The sequence below is a fragment of the Balaenoptera ricei genome, chromosome 6 (genome assembly GCF_028023285.1).
Source record: "Balaenoptera ricei isolate mBalRic1 chromosome 6, mBalRic1.hap2, whole genome shotgun sequence".
Taxonomy (NCBI): domain Eukaryota; kingdom Metazoa; phylum Chordata; class Mammalia; order Artiodactyla; family Balaenopteridae; genus Balaenoptera; species Balaenoptera ricei.
The window spans coordinates 116,592,669-116,609,428 of record NC_082644.1 but is presented as its reverse complement, the minus strand read 5'-3'; the positions used below and the strand labels follow the sequence as shown (position 1 = coordinate 116,609,428).

Here is a 16,760-nt window from a genome sequence, read left to right as displayed (position 1 = left end):
AGAATCTGAGAGCTGGCACCCAATGGAGGTTAACCCGATACATTCGCTTCTTTTCTTGGCGCCCCAAGTTCTGTGACTTTCCCCCTGCCATCCGCCTCCACAAACCCCAGGGCTGTTTGATTATCATGTAACCTGCTTCTGATGGACGCTTGGACATCAGAGTCCTGGGCCGAGAAAGGAGCCAGCATCGAGATCAGCTTTCCTACGAGTGCAAACACCGTGTCTAAACCAGCTTTGCTCAAGCCAGAGATCAGTTGAGTGCAAGCGTGTGTGTGTGTGTGTGTGTGTGTGTGTGTGTGTATGTGTGTGCATGTTCTAGACATGTGGTGAGAACCCATCTGTAACCCCTGAGGGAGCATATCTGAATATCTCAGCCTTCCTCCCCAAGCCATCTTATCCACAGACCTTCTAGAAGTTGCAATTAATCTCTAATTTGAATTTTTAACCTCAAACGCCACATTATAAAAATAGTTGTGTTGTGTTTTATAGACGGTATTTGTCATGAAATTATACATGGTTATAATTTATACCATGGAAAATAAAGCAAGATACTCATGCCACACGGGAGCAGGGGTCAGTTCCAGCTAGGCTGGGGCTGCAGCAAACTCACCCACAGAGGGCACCCTAGGTCACTAGGCAGGGCTGGGCAGGGGCAGAGGGGTCTTGGTCCTGCGTGTGTGTTGGATAACTTGTCTCCTTTTTGGAAAGCATAGTTAGGAACCAGCAAAGGCCCCTGGGGTCAGCTTCTGGGACCAAGAACTCTGTTCCTAATCTCAGCTCCTCTTCCTGTGGGACCATGGGAAACTTGTCCCTCCTTGTTTTTTCCATCTGTGAAAGGGGCTTGACAGTCCTAAACTGTGCATCTGCCTCCTCCTCCCAAGTGTCAGGGAGAGTGAAAGAGAAAACAAATTGGTGTTTACTGTGCACCTACCTGAGGCCAGGTGGGCCTAGAGCTGAGCCCCTACCCGCTTGACTTTATCAACTCCTCTGAACAACCCAGGCCTCAGGTACTAGCGATGTGCCCATTCTGCAGATGAGGAATTTGAGGCTCAGAGAAACAAGACACTTTCTCAAGATCATCCAGGAAGTGGGGGTGAGGACGGAGCTGGAATCCCACAGCTAAGCTGGGTCCCCACCGGCAGCACATCCTGCCCTTGAGAAGGCAGGGGACCCACTGGGACTCTGGAGCCAACTCTCCACTTCTATGCCTGTGTCACCATCGAGTTGCATGGGAATAATGGGGGCCGTCCCTGTCCCAGGATCCTGGCCTGCCTGCCAGGGTCAAGGAGCAGCTCTGGTTTCTGTCCGGCAACCCTGTGCCCCGCGTTATCACCTCTCTCACCCATCCCTTTCTAAACAAACCCGGAGAGGCTGGGCGAGGTTAGAGTGAGCACAGCCAGGGGCTCCGGGGCCAGCAGGGGTGGGGAACACGCCAAAAACAAGGGCCTAAGGCCTGGAGCCCCCGTGTCCTCCATACATAGCCCACCTTTCTGGGCCTCAGCTTCCTCATCTGGAAAATGGGGCCATAAGACTGCCTACCTCCTAGAGTATCTGGGAGGAATTAATGAGATGATTTACGCAGAGGGTTGAGCACGTAGTAGGTGCACAATAAATGGTCCTGACTGTTGGGACAGTTGTTGACAGTGATGAAGCTGAACACACTCCGATGCCACCCAGTCACCCCAGTCACCCAGCCCCCGACTCAGCCGCAAGCACCCCAAACTCCCTCCACTCCCCCCGGGAGGCAGGATTTACAGTCAGAGAGCCGGGGCGACCGTCTTCATCTTGCTGATGGGTCTGCTAAGGAAACTGCCATCTCAGAGTGGTTGTGCGCCTATGGCACAAAGCCCTAGTGTTGGGTCCATGTCTTGGGTAGAGCCGTCCCACAGATGGATCGGTGAGCCCCATGTTGGGCATGGGGTCCCGCCCTGCCTCGGGTTCTGCACGGCTCCTGGACCCACCCCTCTCTGACTTGGGATGTCAGATCTCACAGCAGCTGGGCCGGAGCGGACAGTTAGGGCTTCTGATCTGCTCCTTTGGAGATGGGGCACCCCAGGAGGCTCTGAGCAGCCAGGACACAAGAGCTGTTCCCAAGTCAGCCATTCACGTCCCACAGGACAGAGAACACCCACTCCGCAAGGGCGCTACCGGGGAGGGCCTGGGTGCTCCGGACACTCCAAACGCCCACAGGTGCACAGAAAGCATTCCCACCCCGCCTAACACAAAACTTGCAAATCTTGAAGTAGGCCTTGCTCATTGGCCCTCTCCACCGGGCTCCCTCCCACCCCCTCTGCTCCTGGAACAGCCGATCTCCTTCTCACCTCTGAGCCTCTGCATCTGCTGTTCCCTCCACCTGGAGCACCCTTCCCAACCTCTTCTTCTGGCTAACTTCACTCATCCCTTTAGGTCCCTTCTGAAAATCCACTTCCTCCAGGAAGCCTCCTCTGAACCTCCAGACCAGGTAGGGGGCCCCATTATCTGTTCTTACCTCCTTCATAGCAGGGAGACCACACCCCCTTGTTTCCTGATGGGAACCCAGGATCCAGCCCTCGCTCTGGTATGGAGTAGATGCTCAACAAATATTTGTGGAAAGAAGGATGGAGGGAAGCCTTCCCCATTTTCCCCCCTTGGAGCTCTGATCTGCCCCCAACTTGAATCCGCTGCAACAGCAATAATTTTCTTTAAATAATGAACCCACTTTCAGCCGCTTTAGATCTTTGCCTTTTCTTTTTTCCTTCCCGGTGAAACCAGAGTAGTTCGTTTTTACTTCTTGTCTCCAGCAATTTCCCACTTCGAGCCCTGACACTCTCCTCGCCTCGGGGTGAGGTGGCAGGGCAGCCGGCTCTGCAGGAGAGGCTGGCCTTCCAATAAGAACACGATGTCTCTCGGAAATACGAGATTCCCAAAGGCTGGGGTCCCTCCCCAGCCCCAGCCCCCCAGTCACAGCACAGCCCACAGCCCTCCGGCCTGGGTCAGCTATGGGTCAGGCTCTGCACAGTGGTGTCCCTGGAAAAGTGGCACCTTCCTCAGGCACTGTGGAGGTTTGGGGTGAGAACCAAGGAGATGGGTGGCACAGTCCCTCCTTGGCAGGGCCTGGGATGCTTCCAGCAAGAGGACACTACGGCTCCTTGGCCATCTGGGAGCCCAGCATGGGGTGGCCAGCGCTGTACCTGGGCTCTGGGGATCATAGCATATTTCCTGGGTGACCTTGGGCAAGTCACTTTGCCTTTCTGAGCCTCAGTTTCCTCATCCGTAAGATGGGGATAGTACTGCACCTGTGTCAAAAGGCTGCTGAGAGGACTCAGCGTGAGGCTGCTTGTGAAGCACTGAGCTCGGAGCCAGACAGAGGTGAAGAGCTGGGCGTCAGGGAGCTGCCTCCGTGCTCTGCTCCCTGGTTAGGGACCACGTCTTGCCTGTCCACTGATGCCTCAAACAGCATGCATGTGCACCAAATGAATGAATGAATGAATGGGTGAATGAATGAATGGACGGGTGAATGAATGAATGGACGGGTGAAAGGGTGAATTAATGAATGGAACCAAGTAGCAAGGCATCTCTTGGAGGGGGACAGGGAGGCAGGGTGTTTCACATACAGTCTCTTGGGGGACGGGAAAAAGGCCTGTTTTCTCTAGCTTCTTCATGAGGGAAACAGGGAACAAAGGGCCAATTTGTCTTTTCTCCCACTTCTGGGATGTTTTCCTGGATTTTCCTCCCTAGTCTGGGATGCAGTCCTTCCTCCTCCCGGTTTGAGCTGTGGGGATGGTGCTTTAGATCCTGGGGAGGCATCCGGTCTCTTGCCACACGGGGAGGATGTCACATCTGGAGGCCCCCGTGGCTTCCTAGCCCACGGGGTTGGTGGCGGGAGTGCTGGGGGGGCGCCTGGCCTCAGTGAGGGCAGGGCCAACCTGCTCTCTCTCAAAGGTGAGTTCATCCTCTGCCATCAGCTACCGACTGGACATTCCCTGAGGGCAGGGGCCGTGGCAGCTGCATTTCTGAACGTGCGCCTCACTCAGCACAACAATTGGCTCCTCACTCCGTGTTTCAAGGTCTCGTGAAAAGGGTGTAAACTCCGAGACTCCAAACCTCGCTTCTCCACCCACTGTGGAACTGTGGGCGGGTCACGTAACTGCTCTGAACCTCAGTTTCCCAACTGTAATCATAATAGCAGACACCTTTTCTGAGCTTCTTATGTGATTAGCTACCCAGCTTCCATCACTCCCCTAAATTCTTTTTGTTTGTTTGTTTGTTTTGGGTTTTTTGTGTTTTTTTTAATTTATTTTTTGGCTGCGTTGGGTCTTCGTTGCTGTGCGCGGGCTTTCTCTAGTTGCGGCGAGCCAGGGCTACTCTTTGTTGCTGGTGCGCGGGCTTCTCACTGCGGTGGCTTCTCTTGTTGCGGAGCGCGGGCTCTAGGCGCACGGGCTTCAGTAGTTGTGGCTCGCGGGCTCTAGAGTGCAGGCTCAGTAGTTGTGGTGCACGGGCCTAGTTGCTCCGCGGCATGTGGGATCCTCCCAGACCACGGATCAAACCCGTATCCCCTGCATTGGCAGGGGGACTCCTAACCACTGCGCCACCAGGGAAGTCCCTCCCCTAAATTCTTAAAACCACCCTGCAAGGAGGCACGATTCTTCTCCTCATATGACAAACGAGGTGCTCAGAAAAAAGTAGACACTTGCCAAGGTCACACGACTGGTCAAGGTCACACGACTGGTCAAGACCCCCCCCCCCCCTTGAGTGGAGGGCTGTGATGCCCTGTCCAGGGCACTGTCCCCATGCAAACAGACCCTCGGATTACTGGTTCTCATCCGCAAGAAGAGAGGGCTGAAGACTGAGCTGGAGGAGGATGGAGAGGTGGAGAAGGAGGCCCCCAGGTCCACAGGGTGCCAGGGGGAGGTGCAGGAGAGAAGGGGAGGGGTGCCAGGCTCTCCCGAGGGTCCTCACCATCTCGGGTGGGGGCAGCCAGAACCTGAGCCCCGGGCGGCCCGGCTGCCCGCTGGCTGGACCGGCTGCCCGCGGCACCATCTTGAGAGCATTAGGGGCTGCTGTTCACAGATGTTTTCTGTTACGTGTTATTTGTTAGTCTAATGAAAGGAGGTGCACGGGCTTTCAAGACCTCGGCATTCTGCGGGGGCTTTATATGGGAGGCCGGCACAGAGCTCTGGCGGCTCCGGCTTTGATCCCGAGGTTTGCAGCCATCCGCGTGGTAACTCCAGCTCTGGTTAAATGTCATTTTTAATAACGCCATCTCTGGTGTGTAAACGGCTGCGCCCGGGGCAACAGGGGCGGCCAGGAGCCGGAGGCCACTGGTCGGGGAAGACAGGCAGGGAGGCGGGATCGGGGACTGGTGGACAAAACCTGGGGCAAGGTGGCCGCCCTCCTGGGGCTGTGGATGTCCTACCCCCGGGGACCACTGCTAGGGGGGCCTGCAGGGTTGTGAGAGGCAGGGTGAGTGGAGAGGAGGAAAGAGCAACAGGTGGGCAGGACAACGGGAGGGGGCTTGTCCAGTGATGAGTGACAGAGACCCCCAGCTCAGCACTGAGGCTCCTGACCACCCCACCCCACCCTGTCACCCTGGCAGCTAGAGGGAGTCAGGATGCTTGAGAGAGAGAGAGAGACAGATCTTCCCCCGTGGCAATGCCAGCTCTTTGGGTGGCCTTGGGCGGGTACCCAGTAGGTGCCCAATGAGTGCTGGCAGACGGTCAACAGTGACCGTGCTCTCCTAGACCCAGCAGTGCGGCCTCCAGCGTAGTCAGGTCTCTGGGGACGCTGCTCTGGGGAGCAGCACCCTCCCCCCACATACTGGACCCTTCCAGGTGCTTCCAAATGATGCCCGGCTTCCCTGGCAGCTCCACCCGGCCTCTCCATCCTCCCACAAGAGGACCATTTCCCACTCAGGCAAACCGAGGAAGATGACAGAGGGGCAGCGTTAGCCCTGGAAGGAGCCTCCGAGAGCACGGCAGTGCTCACCTTTTAATGCACATAAAACTCACTCGGGGCCCTGCTAAATGCAGAGGTCCAGGCCCGGGCTCCAGAGGGTGTCATTCCATGGGCTGGGTCCTGGGAACTTGCATTTAACCAGCTCCCAGGGTGATTCGAATGCAGTGATTCCTGGGACCACTGTTTGTTGACAAACAGATGGTCCGACCCCCTCAGATGGGGACACTGAGGCACAGACCAGGGTCAGGGCGCGTCCCGAGTTGTAGGGCTGGGCAAGCCCCAGTGTCCTAACTCCTTGTCCAGGGCCCTAGTGCCTCCTGGGCAGCGACGTCACAGGAGGAGACACTTCTTCCCTTGTCAGTTCTTAAGCACAGAGGTGCTTGCTCAGCTCTGGGAGGAAAGGCCTCTTTAGAAGCTTCCAGGTCTTGCAGCCCCTGGGCCTCCTGATCTCACTGCCCCACCCCCCACCCCAGGACCTTCTCCAAAGACCACAATCCCCCCAGCAGCCCCCGTCCACCTCTCGGGCCACCAGGTCCCAGCTTCTTGGCTTCTCTATAACTCGTCACCCCAGCGTCCTCCTAAGGTCTCCACTGCCCCCCAAACCAGAAGGTCCCAGCTGCCCCTCCCACACACAGGAACGCAGAAGGGATCACAAGGAAGGACCAAAAGTAATGTCTTCCAGAGCCTGCTTCATTTTTAGGACGCAATAAAAGATATCATTAGCCGTAAAGGGCCCCATGTGGACAGCATCCTGTCATCACGGTGGCCCCTTGGAGCCGGGCTGGGAGCAAGCAGCTTCCCAGATGTGGAAGGGACACAGGGCGAGGGGGCCTGACTGGCAGGGGGCAGCGCGAGCATCAGGGTCATTGAGGTAGCGACCTTCATTCCCTGGACATCTGGAGACACCCCGAATCCCAGGGAGGCACGGCCTCTTCCTGGCAGCCGCTCTGCTCCCTCCGGGCGGGGAGTGCCCTGCCACATGCCTCCGGCCCCTGGGGGCTGCCCGCCACCCTGTCTCCCTGTGTCGGCTCAGCATGGGCGCTTGCCGAGATAACTTTCCCCAACTCTGTCTAAACAGGAAGCTCCCACGGCGCTTTCCTACTCACCACCTCGCAAAAGGCACTTAACCCTTGGCCCATCCCGGCAAGATCAGGCCGCTCATCTATCCACCAGCGGCCTGAGGCCACGCTGGACATTAAGAGCCTGGACCTGATCATTTGGGCCAGGCTGGAGCCCTCAGGCCGGGGTGTGAGGGTAGGTGTGTGTGTGAGTGAGCAGGTTTGTGTATGGTGGGGCGGGGATCGTGTGTATTGGTCGGGGGGTGGCTGGGGAGGGTTGTGCACGTCTCCGTGTCTGTGAGCCTGGGAAAGCCAGTCCACCATGTGTTTCCCAAATGCCAGCCCATGACAGAGTTTTCGCCGACCTACCGCAAAAGGAGAAAAATAGGGGAAATTCGCAAGTTTTTTTGTTAAGCCAAATTAAGTCCGTTTTGAGGATCATCCTTTACTCCGAGATTAAGATGCTGAACGGTTCTTTTGGGCTTCCCTGGTGGTGCAGTGGTTAAGAATCCGTGTGCCAATGCAGGGGACACAGGTTCGAGCCCTGGTCCGGGAAGATCCCACATGCCTCGCAGCAACTAAGCCCGTGCGCCACAACTACTGAGCACGCGTGCCACAACTACTGAAGCCTGCACGCCTAGACCCCGTGCTCCGCAACTAGAGAAAGCCCACGCACAGCAACGAAGATCCAACGCAGCCAAAAATAATACATAAATTAAATAAACAAATGTATTTTTTAAAAAAGATGAAAGAAAAAAAAAGATGCTGAAAGGTTCTTTCTTGGATAAACGGATAGGGGCAACAAGATGGTAGTTGTCGTGAGTAAATGGCTTTTCCTGGCAACTTTTAAAACTGCCCACTCTATGCCAGTTCTTCGAAGTGCCTGGAAATTTTCACTGGGGCTTGAAATCTGAAAGTCTGGGCAGGTGGTTGGAGGTCAAGTCCTGACACATAGCTGGTGCTCAGAAAATGATTGTTGAATGAATGAGTGAATAAATGAATGAATGAATGAAGGAATATGGAAGCTAGGGGTGGACTGGGAAAGGGGGCCTGTCCTATGGCTGTTCCTCGGAGTCAGGGACCCTCCACAGCTCTCCCGTGTCCAGGAGGCCATTCTGGACGTTTCTAGGCAGGAGGGGGTAGAAGACCTCCACTTGTTCTCACTTCTTCCCAAACCTCCCAAGCCAGACGGTCCCCACGCTGCCAGGCCTGACCCGTCTCCCACACACCCGTGACCCAGGCCAGGCTGCTGAGGATGTGGAAGAAACCCCTCCCTTGGCTGCCTCATGGCCCCCTGAATGCAGCCCACACCAGCCTGGAAGTGGGCATCCCTGGCCAGACCACCCAGCATTCTGGGGGCTCCGGGGATGGCTTCAGCCAGTGGTAGAGGGCAGGGGCTTCGGGACAGGCCTGGGCTGGAAGCCCGTATTCATTCGTGTGAACTTGGCAACTGCTCAGCTTCTCTGAGCCTCACTTTCCCTCCCCATAAGATGGGGATAATAAAAAGACCCACTTCCACGGTTGGTGGGAAGACAGTGAGGCGTAAGGGGTACGGGGCCCCGGCCAGCAAAGAGGAAGCAACTGGTCAGACTCGCACCACATCCCATCAAGGGCTCATCCCTTCAACTCCACTCCCATGGCCTCTAACCCCAGGGCAGCACCCTGGTCGGGTTCCAACACTGATGTCCCATTTGGAGGCTGTGTTCAGGGAAGCACCGGCTCCCCCTTAAATCACTCCCAAGGTTCTCTTCCACCTGGGGTTAGCCACTGCCCTTTGGGTCTGGCAAGCCAGGCAGGCCTCCCAAGTTTTGCCTTGTCCAGGTTGACCTCGCATCCCTGCCCAGGACAAGCCACTGAAAACTCTTCCTTCCTGTCTCTATCCGCTTAGAAACCTAACACGGCACTGAGTCCATCCCAATAGCCCCACTCTGTGCCAGCCCTCAAGGCCTCCCTGCCCCCTTTAGATCCCCAGACAAACCTTAGCCTGCATCTCCCCAGCAACTAGATGGGGCTGCCCCTCTCCCATTTCTCCAGCCCAAATGCTGAGCTCTGCAGGAGAGAGAAGCTCGGACTTGCAATCCAAAAACAAATCCCACCCCTCCGTTCCCAGGTGGGAGACCTTAGGCAGGTTGATTTGCCTCTCTGGGCCTCCCCAAAATAGGAATGGCAATCACTAGCCCTGCCTGACTCACAGGGCTGCTGTGAGCATCTCCACGAGCTGTAATGGAGGCCCTTTATTTAGCACCTACTATGTGCCAGGCATGGTCTCCCACAGCCACTGAGGGTCCGCCCTGTAAGGGACATTGCTGTCCAGCATTCCCATTTCACAGATGGCAACACTGAGCCTCAGGGTTCTTTCTAGGCCTCAAGGGTGGCGTGCCAGCAGGCATTATCACTTCTGCTCCAATGTCACTTTTCTGGAGTCTTCTGGAAGGGAACAGTGACAGCACCTGCCCTGTCGAGCTCCTGCTCAGAGGGAAGGGCCCTCGTGGGGGTGCCAGCTGGTCCGAGGCCCCCGTGCCAGGCCCCCAAGCGCCACCTAGATGATCTACAGAGGAGCAAGACCACCCTGCAACCACAGACAGTGAACGAAATAGCAAGAGCGCTCCCTCTGACAAGAAGCCAGAGATGTAGACCATTGCCCCCACTCCCACCAGCTACCCTGGTAAACCCAGCCGTTCTCAGACTGAACCCCCTGGGCTCTCAGCTTCTAGGCCTGGTTCCTCGGCTCTCACCACTCCTGTCTCCTTGCTCCTGGGCATGTGCTGTGGGATGCCCTCACCTGTCTGGGGGTCCAGGCCCAGCCAGGACCCGGTCCTCAGAGACCCCACCTTCCTGGGGAGTCGGGCCCATCACGGGGCAATTTCTCAGCCCGAATCACCTCATGATGAGAGACAGGAGCAGCCCCACAGACATCTGTGCGCCACCTCCCATTGTTCAGGTGGCGAACTGAGGCCCGGAGAAGGGATGTGACAGGCCCGAGGTCACACACGGAGATGGCAGCAAAAGCCAGGACCTGATGCTGGGTGTCCTGACCCCCCCATCCAAGGCTCATTCACAGCAGATGGCTCTGTCCCCCCTCGCCACCCCTCCCCCAAGGAAATGGATGGAGGGAAAGGAGGGGAGGGGAGAAGGGAGGAGGGAAGGAAAGCAGGCTTATCTTTAAAAGGCCTGGTTCTGAAGAAACCCTTTTGTCTTTATCCCTCACCAGCCCTGCTCCTGTTTCACAGGCCGGCCCCCTCCGTCTCCTTCCTCCAAGGCCCCAGAGGCTGCAGCTGCCACCTTTCAGAGCCAGTTAGAAGGAGGCTGGTTAAAAAGTCAGATATGGGGGACTTCCCTGGTGGTCCAGTGTTTAAGAATCTGCTTTCCAATGCAGGGGATGCGGGTTCAATCCCTGGTCGGGGACCTAAGATCCTACATGACGCGGGGCAACTAAGCCCGTGCACCGCAACTACTGAGCCGCGCGCTCTGGAGCCCGCGTGCCACAACTAGAGAGAAGCCTGCACGCCGCAACGAAAGACCCCGCATGCCGCAACAAAGATGTCGTGTGCAGCAACTAAGACCTGACGCAGCCAAATAAATAAATAATAAAAAAAATTTTTTTTTTAAAGTCAGATACGAAAAACAGTATGGCAGTTCTCAAAAAATTCAACATAGAATTACCACACGACCCAGCAATTCCACTCCTGTGTATATGCCCCAAAGAACTGAAAGCAGGGACTTGAAGAGATATTTGCACACCCATGCCCCTAGCAGCATTATCCACAATAAACAAAGGGCAGAAGCAACCCAAGTGTCCACCGACAGATGAACGGGTAAACAAAATGTGGAACATTATTCAACACAGTGGAATATTACTCAACCTTAAAAAAGGAAGGAAATTCTAACACCTTCTATGACATGGACGAATCTTGAGAACATTAGGCTAAGTGAAATAAGCCAGGCACAGAAGGATAAGTACTGTATGATTCCACATATATGAGGTCCCTAGAGGAGTCAAATTCATAGAGACAGACAATAGAATGGTGATTGCCAAGGGCTGGGGGAGGGAAAACAGAGAGTTAGTGTTTAATGGGGGCAAAGTTTCAGTTGGGGAAGATGAAAAAATTTTAGAGATGGATGGTCGGGATACAATGATGTGAATGTACTTAACGCCACTGAACTGTACACTTACAAAATGGTTAAAATGGTAAATCATATGTTAGGGGTATTTGACCACAAGAAAAATCCAAAAATTGAAGGCCATTCGGCTCGTCTCTCAAACTCAGGGGTCCCCTCAGAGGCCCCCCACTCAGACACTCAGCCCTGCCTTCCACCACTGGCAAGGGGGAGGTAGAGGTCCCCACCCAAACCAGGCTCATGCTTGGCCTCCTGTCACCCATCAACAGGTGTGGCTCAGGGACCAGCTCTGCGAGGGGAGCGCAAACCCCCTGGCCGGGGTCCCAGTCCACCCCGGCTCAGCCTGTGCCCTCAGGCTCCAAGCGCCCCACTGTCCTGAATCTCCGTGAAGTAGACCCACTTGGTCCTGGCATTTTCTGTAACACGTCCCAGCCCCACCCGGGCCAGGCAGCCTCCTCGGGCTGGGGACCTCACCCTTGCCTGGCTCCAGGGGTTCGTTTATTTTCAGTGTGTCCACATCCCTGTTTCTGCCCTGCCCACAGGAGGGAATGCTTTAAAGAAAATCTCAGTTATTAATGTGGTTTCTTTTGTTGTAAGTCAGTGCAAAGGCAGCAAACGAGAGTTTATTTTCCTAACGTGCTTGGCATAGCTCAGTGCCACGGCCCAGACCTCAGCGTTTGATTTGGGAGGAACCCGAGACCCCAATTTGCTCTGAGTCACCGGTGAAGCCACAGCCTTCCCGGTCAGTTCCAGGGGGAGCCTGGTCCTGGGGAATCATTGGCAAGAATAGGCTACATCTACTGATGACTTGGTGAAAACAGAAGATGGAAAAATATATTCAAAAAACTTTGAGACTGCTAACCTGGCAGGTTGAAAATATATCAATTTTCCAACTCATCAGTTTCCCCATTAACCTTCATTTTTCTAATAAGTTGCACCCCATCTCTGTTTGGTGTCAGTCGCTTTCTTTGGACCTGGAAACAGCTCCAGAAGCCACAGGAAAACCCACTTCTGAGTATGTCCAAATCTTCATTGAGGGGCCAGGGTTCCCTGTGGGTCCAGGACCGGAGGACTAAGCCACAGCCCAGGACCCAAGCCTGCCGGCCTGGGGTCCAGAGTCCCAGCATCCCGAGGTTTGGTTGCCTGCTTTGTAAAGGGGTCCAGTGATGCAGGCTGGGCTCACCAGGACGAGGGGACGAAAGGTCCCCTCTCCCCCAGCTTTGGAGACTTCAGGACTTGGGAGTCCAGCGGCAGTGATGGGGGGACCTGCTTGAGGGAGGAAGGAAGGAAGGAAAGAAGGGAGGGAGGAAGGAAGGAAGGAAAGAAGGGAGGGAGGGAGGAAGGAAGGAAGGAAAGAAGGGAGGGAGGAAGGAAGGGAGGAAGGGAGGAAGGGAGGAAGGAAGGGAGGAAGGGAGGAAGGAAGGAAGGAAGACAGGGAGGAAGGAAGGAAGGAAAGAAGGGAGGAAGGAAGGGAGGAAAGAAGGGAGGGAAGGAGGGAGGGAAGGAGGAGAGAAGGAAGGAAGGAAAGAAGGGAGGAAGGAAGGAAGGACGGGAAGGAAGGAAAGGAAGGAAGGAAGGAAGGAGAGTGGGACACAGGCCTCTCCTCCATCCACTTTCTGTCTGCAGGCCCAGACCCAGCGAGCAAGCCAAGGGATTCTCCAGGCACGGGGGCTGCCTCAGAGTGCCCCCACCCCTGCCCCCCACCTCCTGGCAGCGGGCACCCCTGGAATGAGCCCAGTTGGCCTTGGGGAGCTGCTTGACTCGACATAAAACATTTGGATTTCATGGCCTAGTGATTTGTTTTCAGTCTGAGGAATGAGTGTACGGTTACCTCCTTTTAATTTTGCCAAGTAAGGACATTAAAATAAAACAATCTCCAGTTATTATCCTTATTTCATAAAAGAAAGGGTGTTTTAACACCAAAAATGAGTAGGAAAGATATAATCCCAGACAAGAGACTCCTTTAAGCTGGATTTTAGAGCTTCAGGAACTCCCCATATTGTCCACGTTGCTTTCCATTTGCAGAGGCCTGGAGCAAATCGTCCCAAGGGCTGAGGGCCAGAAGGACGGAGCTTGGGGGTGGGGGTGGGGGTCCCTTGAGCCCGGTCCCGACTCTGCCTGCGGCCCCTTGTGCCTCACAGATGAGAAAGGTAATCCCCACCTCTGGAAGCAGACCAAGTGAGGGCATCAGGGGCCCCCGACCCCGTCCCACCTGATGCCACACCCAGGGTGTCCTCTGTCCCCGGTACCTGGAAATTCCCCGTGTGCAGAAGCCCCTCCTCAGAGAAAGGGCTCCTGGGCTCTCAGTGAGGGTGGCCTGACCCCACGGGGCTGCTGCAGAGGCCTGCTGCCCACCCAGCTGTCCGGGGGCTGCCAGTGGCCCTGTCCAGGTACTTGTGACCCCAGCTGTTCTGGGACTCCCCAGGACAACCCGCCATTCAGAGCCCTTCTATGCTGTGTCCAGGAGAAGCAAGACCTTCCCCCGTCCGTCCCCATGGCCAGGGCCTAGGACGGAAGTGGGCACCCACCCCTGCCGGCACTTGAGTACAAAACGCCCTGCCTCCTTCCTTCTCTCCCCATCCTTCCTGTACTCCTCTCTTCTCCTTTCCTTCCTTTTTCCAATTTGCTCCTCCTCCTCTCCCCAACCCTCAGGGGTCCCCCATTCATCAGGGCAAAACCGAAGACCTCTCCTCTGCCCTGCGGGGAAGCCAGCTCAGAGCCAGCAGAGACCCGAGGTACTCAAACGACTCAGGCTGGCCGGCCCCACCCCCTCACCAGAGGGCACCCCACTTTACCCTCGGCCCAAACCAGACACCTTCCTTCCACTTTTCCACTAGGGAAACCCCAACTCCCAGGAGTGGGTCTACCCACTTCCTGATCACCTGGGCGGGTGAACAGATGCCAGCCGCTGTGGCTGGCGGTAGGCGGATGCCACTGGGAAAGATGGCACCAGCTGGGCGCTCTCTGAGGTGCACTTTGAAAGTCAGGTGTGTGTCAGGTGTCCCTCACGACTGCACAGGCTCCCGGACAAGGTTTCTGATGAGGCTGCCGTCACCTCCGTTTTCCCTGCACCTCCTCTCATCTGAAAAGCGGGGCACGCAGCCATGCGGAGCTCCCCTGAGACCAAGGGGCTGGTGCGGGAAGTGGGGGGGGGGTCCCTGGGGACAGGTGGGAAGGCTGCTGGAATCAGGTGGGTGACTCTTAGGGGCCCAGAGCCCCCAGCAGGGCAGCCTGCTCCCCAGAGCTAGGGGAGCAAGTGGGCAGTGGTCTCAGACGACCCCACCTCCTTTTCAGGGCTTGGGTGAGCTATGGGGACTCCAGTTCTCCCCCTCCCTGCAGGAAACTCTCCAGGGCCGGGATCTTTGCTTTATCTTCATCTTCTCCTGCCCTAGCCACACCCCCCTTCCTACCAAGGGCTCAGGGCCCAGCAATCCTCTGTGACTTTTTGAAAAAAGCCACTCGGGTGGGTTGTTTGTTTTTAAAGCCCTTTCCTGATGACCTTTAACCTCGGCAGGGGAAGAGAGGCCTAGCTAGCTCTTCAGGGCTGGGCCATTCCCCCTAGAGAGCTGCTAGTGGGGCAAACTGGAGGTGGGGGGGGGGGGGCAGGCATCGGTACCCCAGCCAGGAAATCCATCTTACAAGAGCCTAGTAGTCGCTGGATTGGTATCCTGGAGCTAGAGAAGGGGGCAGAGTTTGAAACTCAGCTGTGCGACCAGGTCACTTTGCCCCTCGGAAGCCTCAGTTTCCCCAGCAGTAATCGCACCCGCGTCTCAGGCTCTTTGGGAGTGGGGCCTCCAGGGCTGCCTCCGGGGTAGGGCACAAGGCACACAGCTCCCCGTGCTTCCAGCGACTGGAGGTGGCTCTGGCCAAAAGGCAGTGCCCTCCGCCAGTCGAGAGCTCCCGTCCCGCAGCCCACCCCATCGCGACGTACAGCCTCAACGAGGGCTGCGGCGGCGGCGGGCCCAGCCATCACTCGGGCTGCAGTGCCCGGCGCCCGCACCCCCGGAGGTCCTGCCGCGGCGCCTCCTTCCCAGGCTGGGGTGCGGCTGAGCCAGCGCCCCGCATCCGTCGCCTGCCCCGTGCTCGCCCCTTCGGACCCACGAACCTCTGGCCTCGCACCCCTCCAGCCCCCGCACCCCCGTATTTCAGTTCCCACGGCCCTTGGCAGCCCCGCCCGAACCCCCGGCCCCGGCCCCGCGCACTCACCGTCCTGCGGCGCCGCCTCGCTGCCGCTGCTGCCCCCGGACGGCTCGCGCGCCGCGCCCTCCCGCGCCTCTGCCCTGGCCGCGGGGCGCGGCGCTAGCCGCCCGGCCGCCGCCACCTCCTCCAGGTCCAGGAGGTGGCTGACCGTGAAGTTCTTGCGCGCCTGGGCGCAGTCGCCGGGCCCCAGCGCTGGCGGCGGCGGCGGCGGCGGCCCCGGGCCCAGCGCCGGCTTGTCCGGGGCGAAGGCGGCGCCGGCCGCGCTGTCCATGCCCGCGGGCCGCCCCGGGGTCGCCGGCGGCGGTGGCGGGCGCGGGTCCGAGGCGGGGGTGGCAGGCGCGGGTCGGAGCGAGCGCGCCCCGGCCGCCCCGCGCTCGGCCCCGCTCCCGGCCGCCTCCTGGCTCCGCGGCCGCCGCGGCCCGCCCGGCGCTGACGTCGGGGGAAACCAACTTTCTTCCCTCCCCTTCTCTGCCGCCTTGCTCGCTCCCAAGTTGCTCAAACGGGAGCTCCTCCGGCCACACGCCCCTTCTTGAAGCAGACCTCGCCCCCTGCCTCTCCTCCTCCCCCTCCTCCTCGCCTCGCCCGCCCCCATCGCTCCGGCGGCTGCGGGGAGGGAGGGGGTCCCGCCTGAGTCTGGCTGGAGGCTGGGGGCGGGGAGGGGGAGAACAAGGGGTGTCCTCCTTTCACCCTCCCCACCCACATTTTGAGGAATGGGAAAGTTCAGTGTTTGGGTGTGTGTGTCTTTTTTTTTTTTAAATCCCCCAACAAGTGTCTGGGGAGGTGATAGTGGAGGGATTAGCAGCCCCGCTTCCATTTACAAATTCCTCCGCAGAGGAGGGGGGAGAGACTCTGAGACAGTTGCCAGGGAAGATCTGGAACTCCCAACTCCATTCTCACCCCCATGCACCCCAACGCCATCCCTGATCTGACGGAGGAGAGTCCTGGGTCCGCCTTGTTCACTCCGCCTGGCCCCAGGTACTCTCCCCCAGAAAGCAGCACATCGTCAAGCTTCTGGGGTGTATGCATCCCCCCCACCAACACATACACCTCGGAGCCCACCTCCAGGATGCTCCAGGTCCTCCCCAAGGAAAACCAAACCGGGAGGAAAGAGTCTCCCCCCAGAATTCCTAGTTTACACACAGAGGGTAGATAGACAGCCAGACTGACAGCCAGACTGACAGATGGGTGACAGGGAAAGAGAGAGGCCAGCCTGAGTCTCTGCTCTTGTTTTTGTTTTGCAAGGAAAGCACAGAAAAGATGCCCCCGGTGGTGAAGCTGAGACTGTAAGCCCTCCAGATGCTACAGTTCTTTCCCCAGGAAGGCTGCTTGGAGGCCTGGCCCTCTGTAGTCCCTGCCACCATTGTAGAGCCATAATGTTATAGCAACAAAGATAAGCCCACAGGGAGAAGGGGCCTTCAGAATCTCCTTTCCCCACTCACGCACAGAAAA

The 16,760-nt window shown here is 57.4% G+C and overlaps 1 protein-coding gene across 1 annotated transcript in view; it reads right to left on the bottom strand.

Moving 5' to 3' along the window:
* The window catches only part of PRRX2 (paired related homeobox 2), a 49,349-nt gene extending 33,767 nt beyond the window's left edge, over window positions 1-15,582 (bottom strand). The window contains exon 1 of the mRNA XM_059926595.1: window positions 15,318-15,582. Coding sequence (XP_059782578.1) covers window positions 15,318-15,582 — 265 coding nt within the window. The remainder of the gene's footprint in view (window positions 1-15,317) is intronic.
* Between the last annotated feature and the right edge of the window lie 1,178 nt (window positions 15,583-16,760).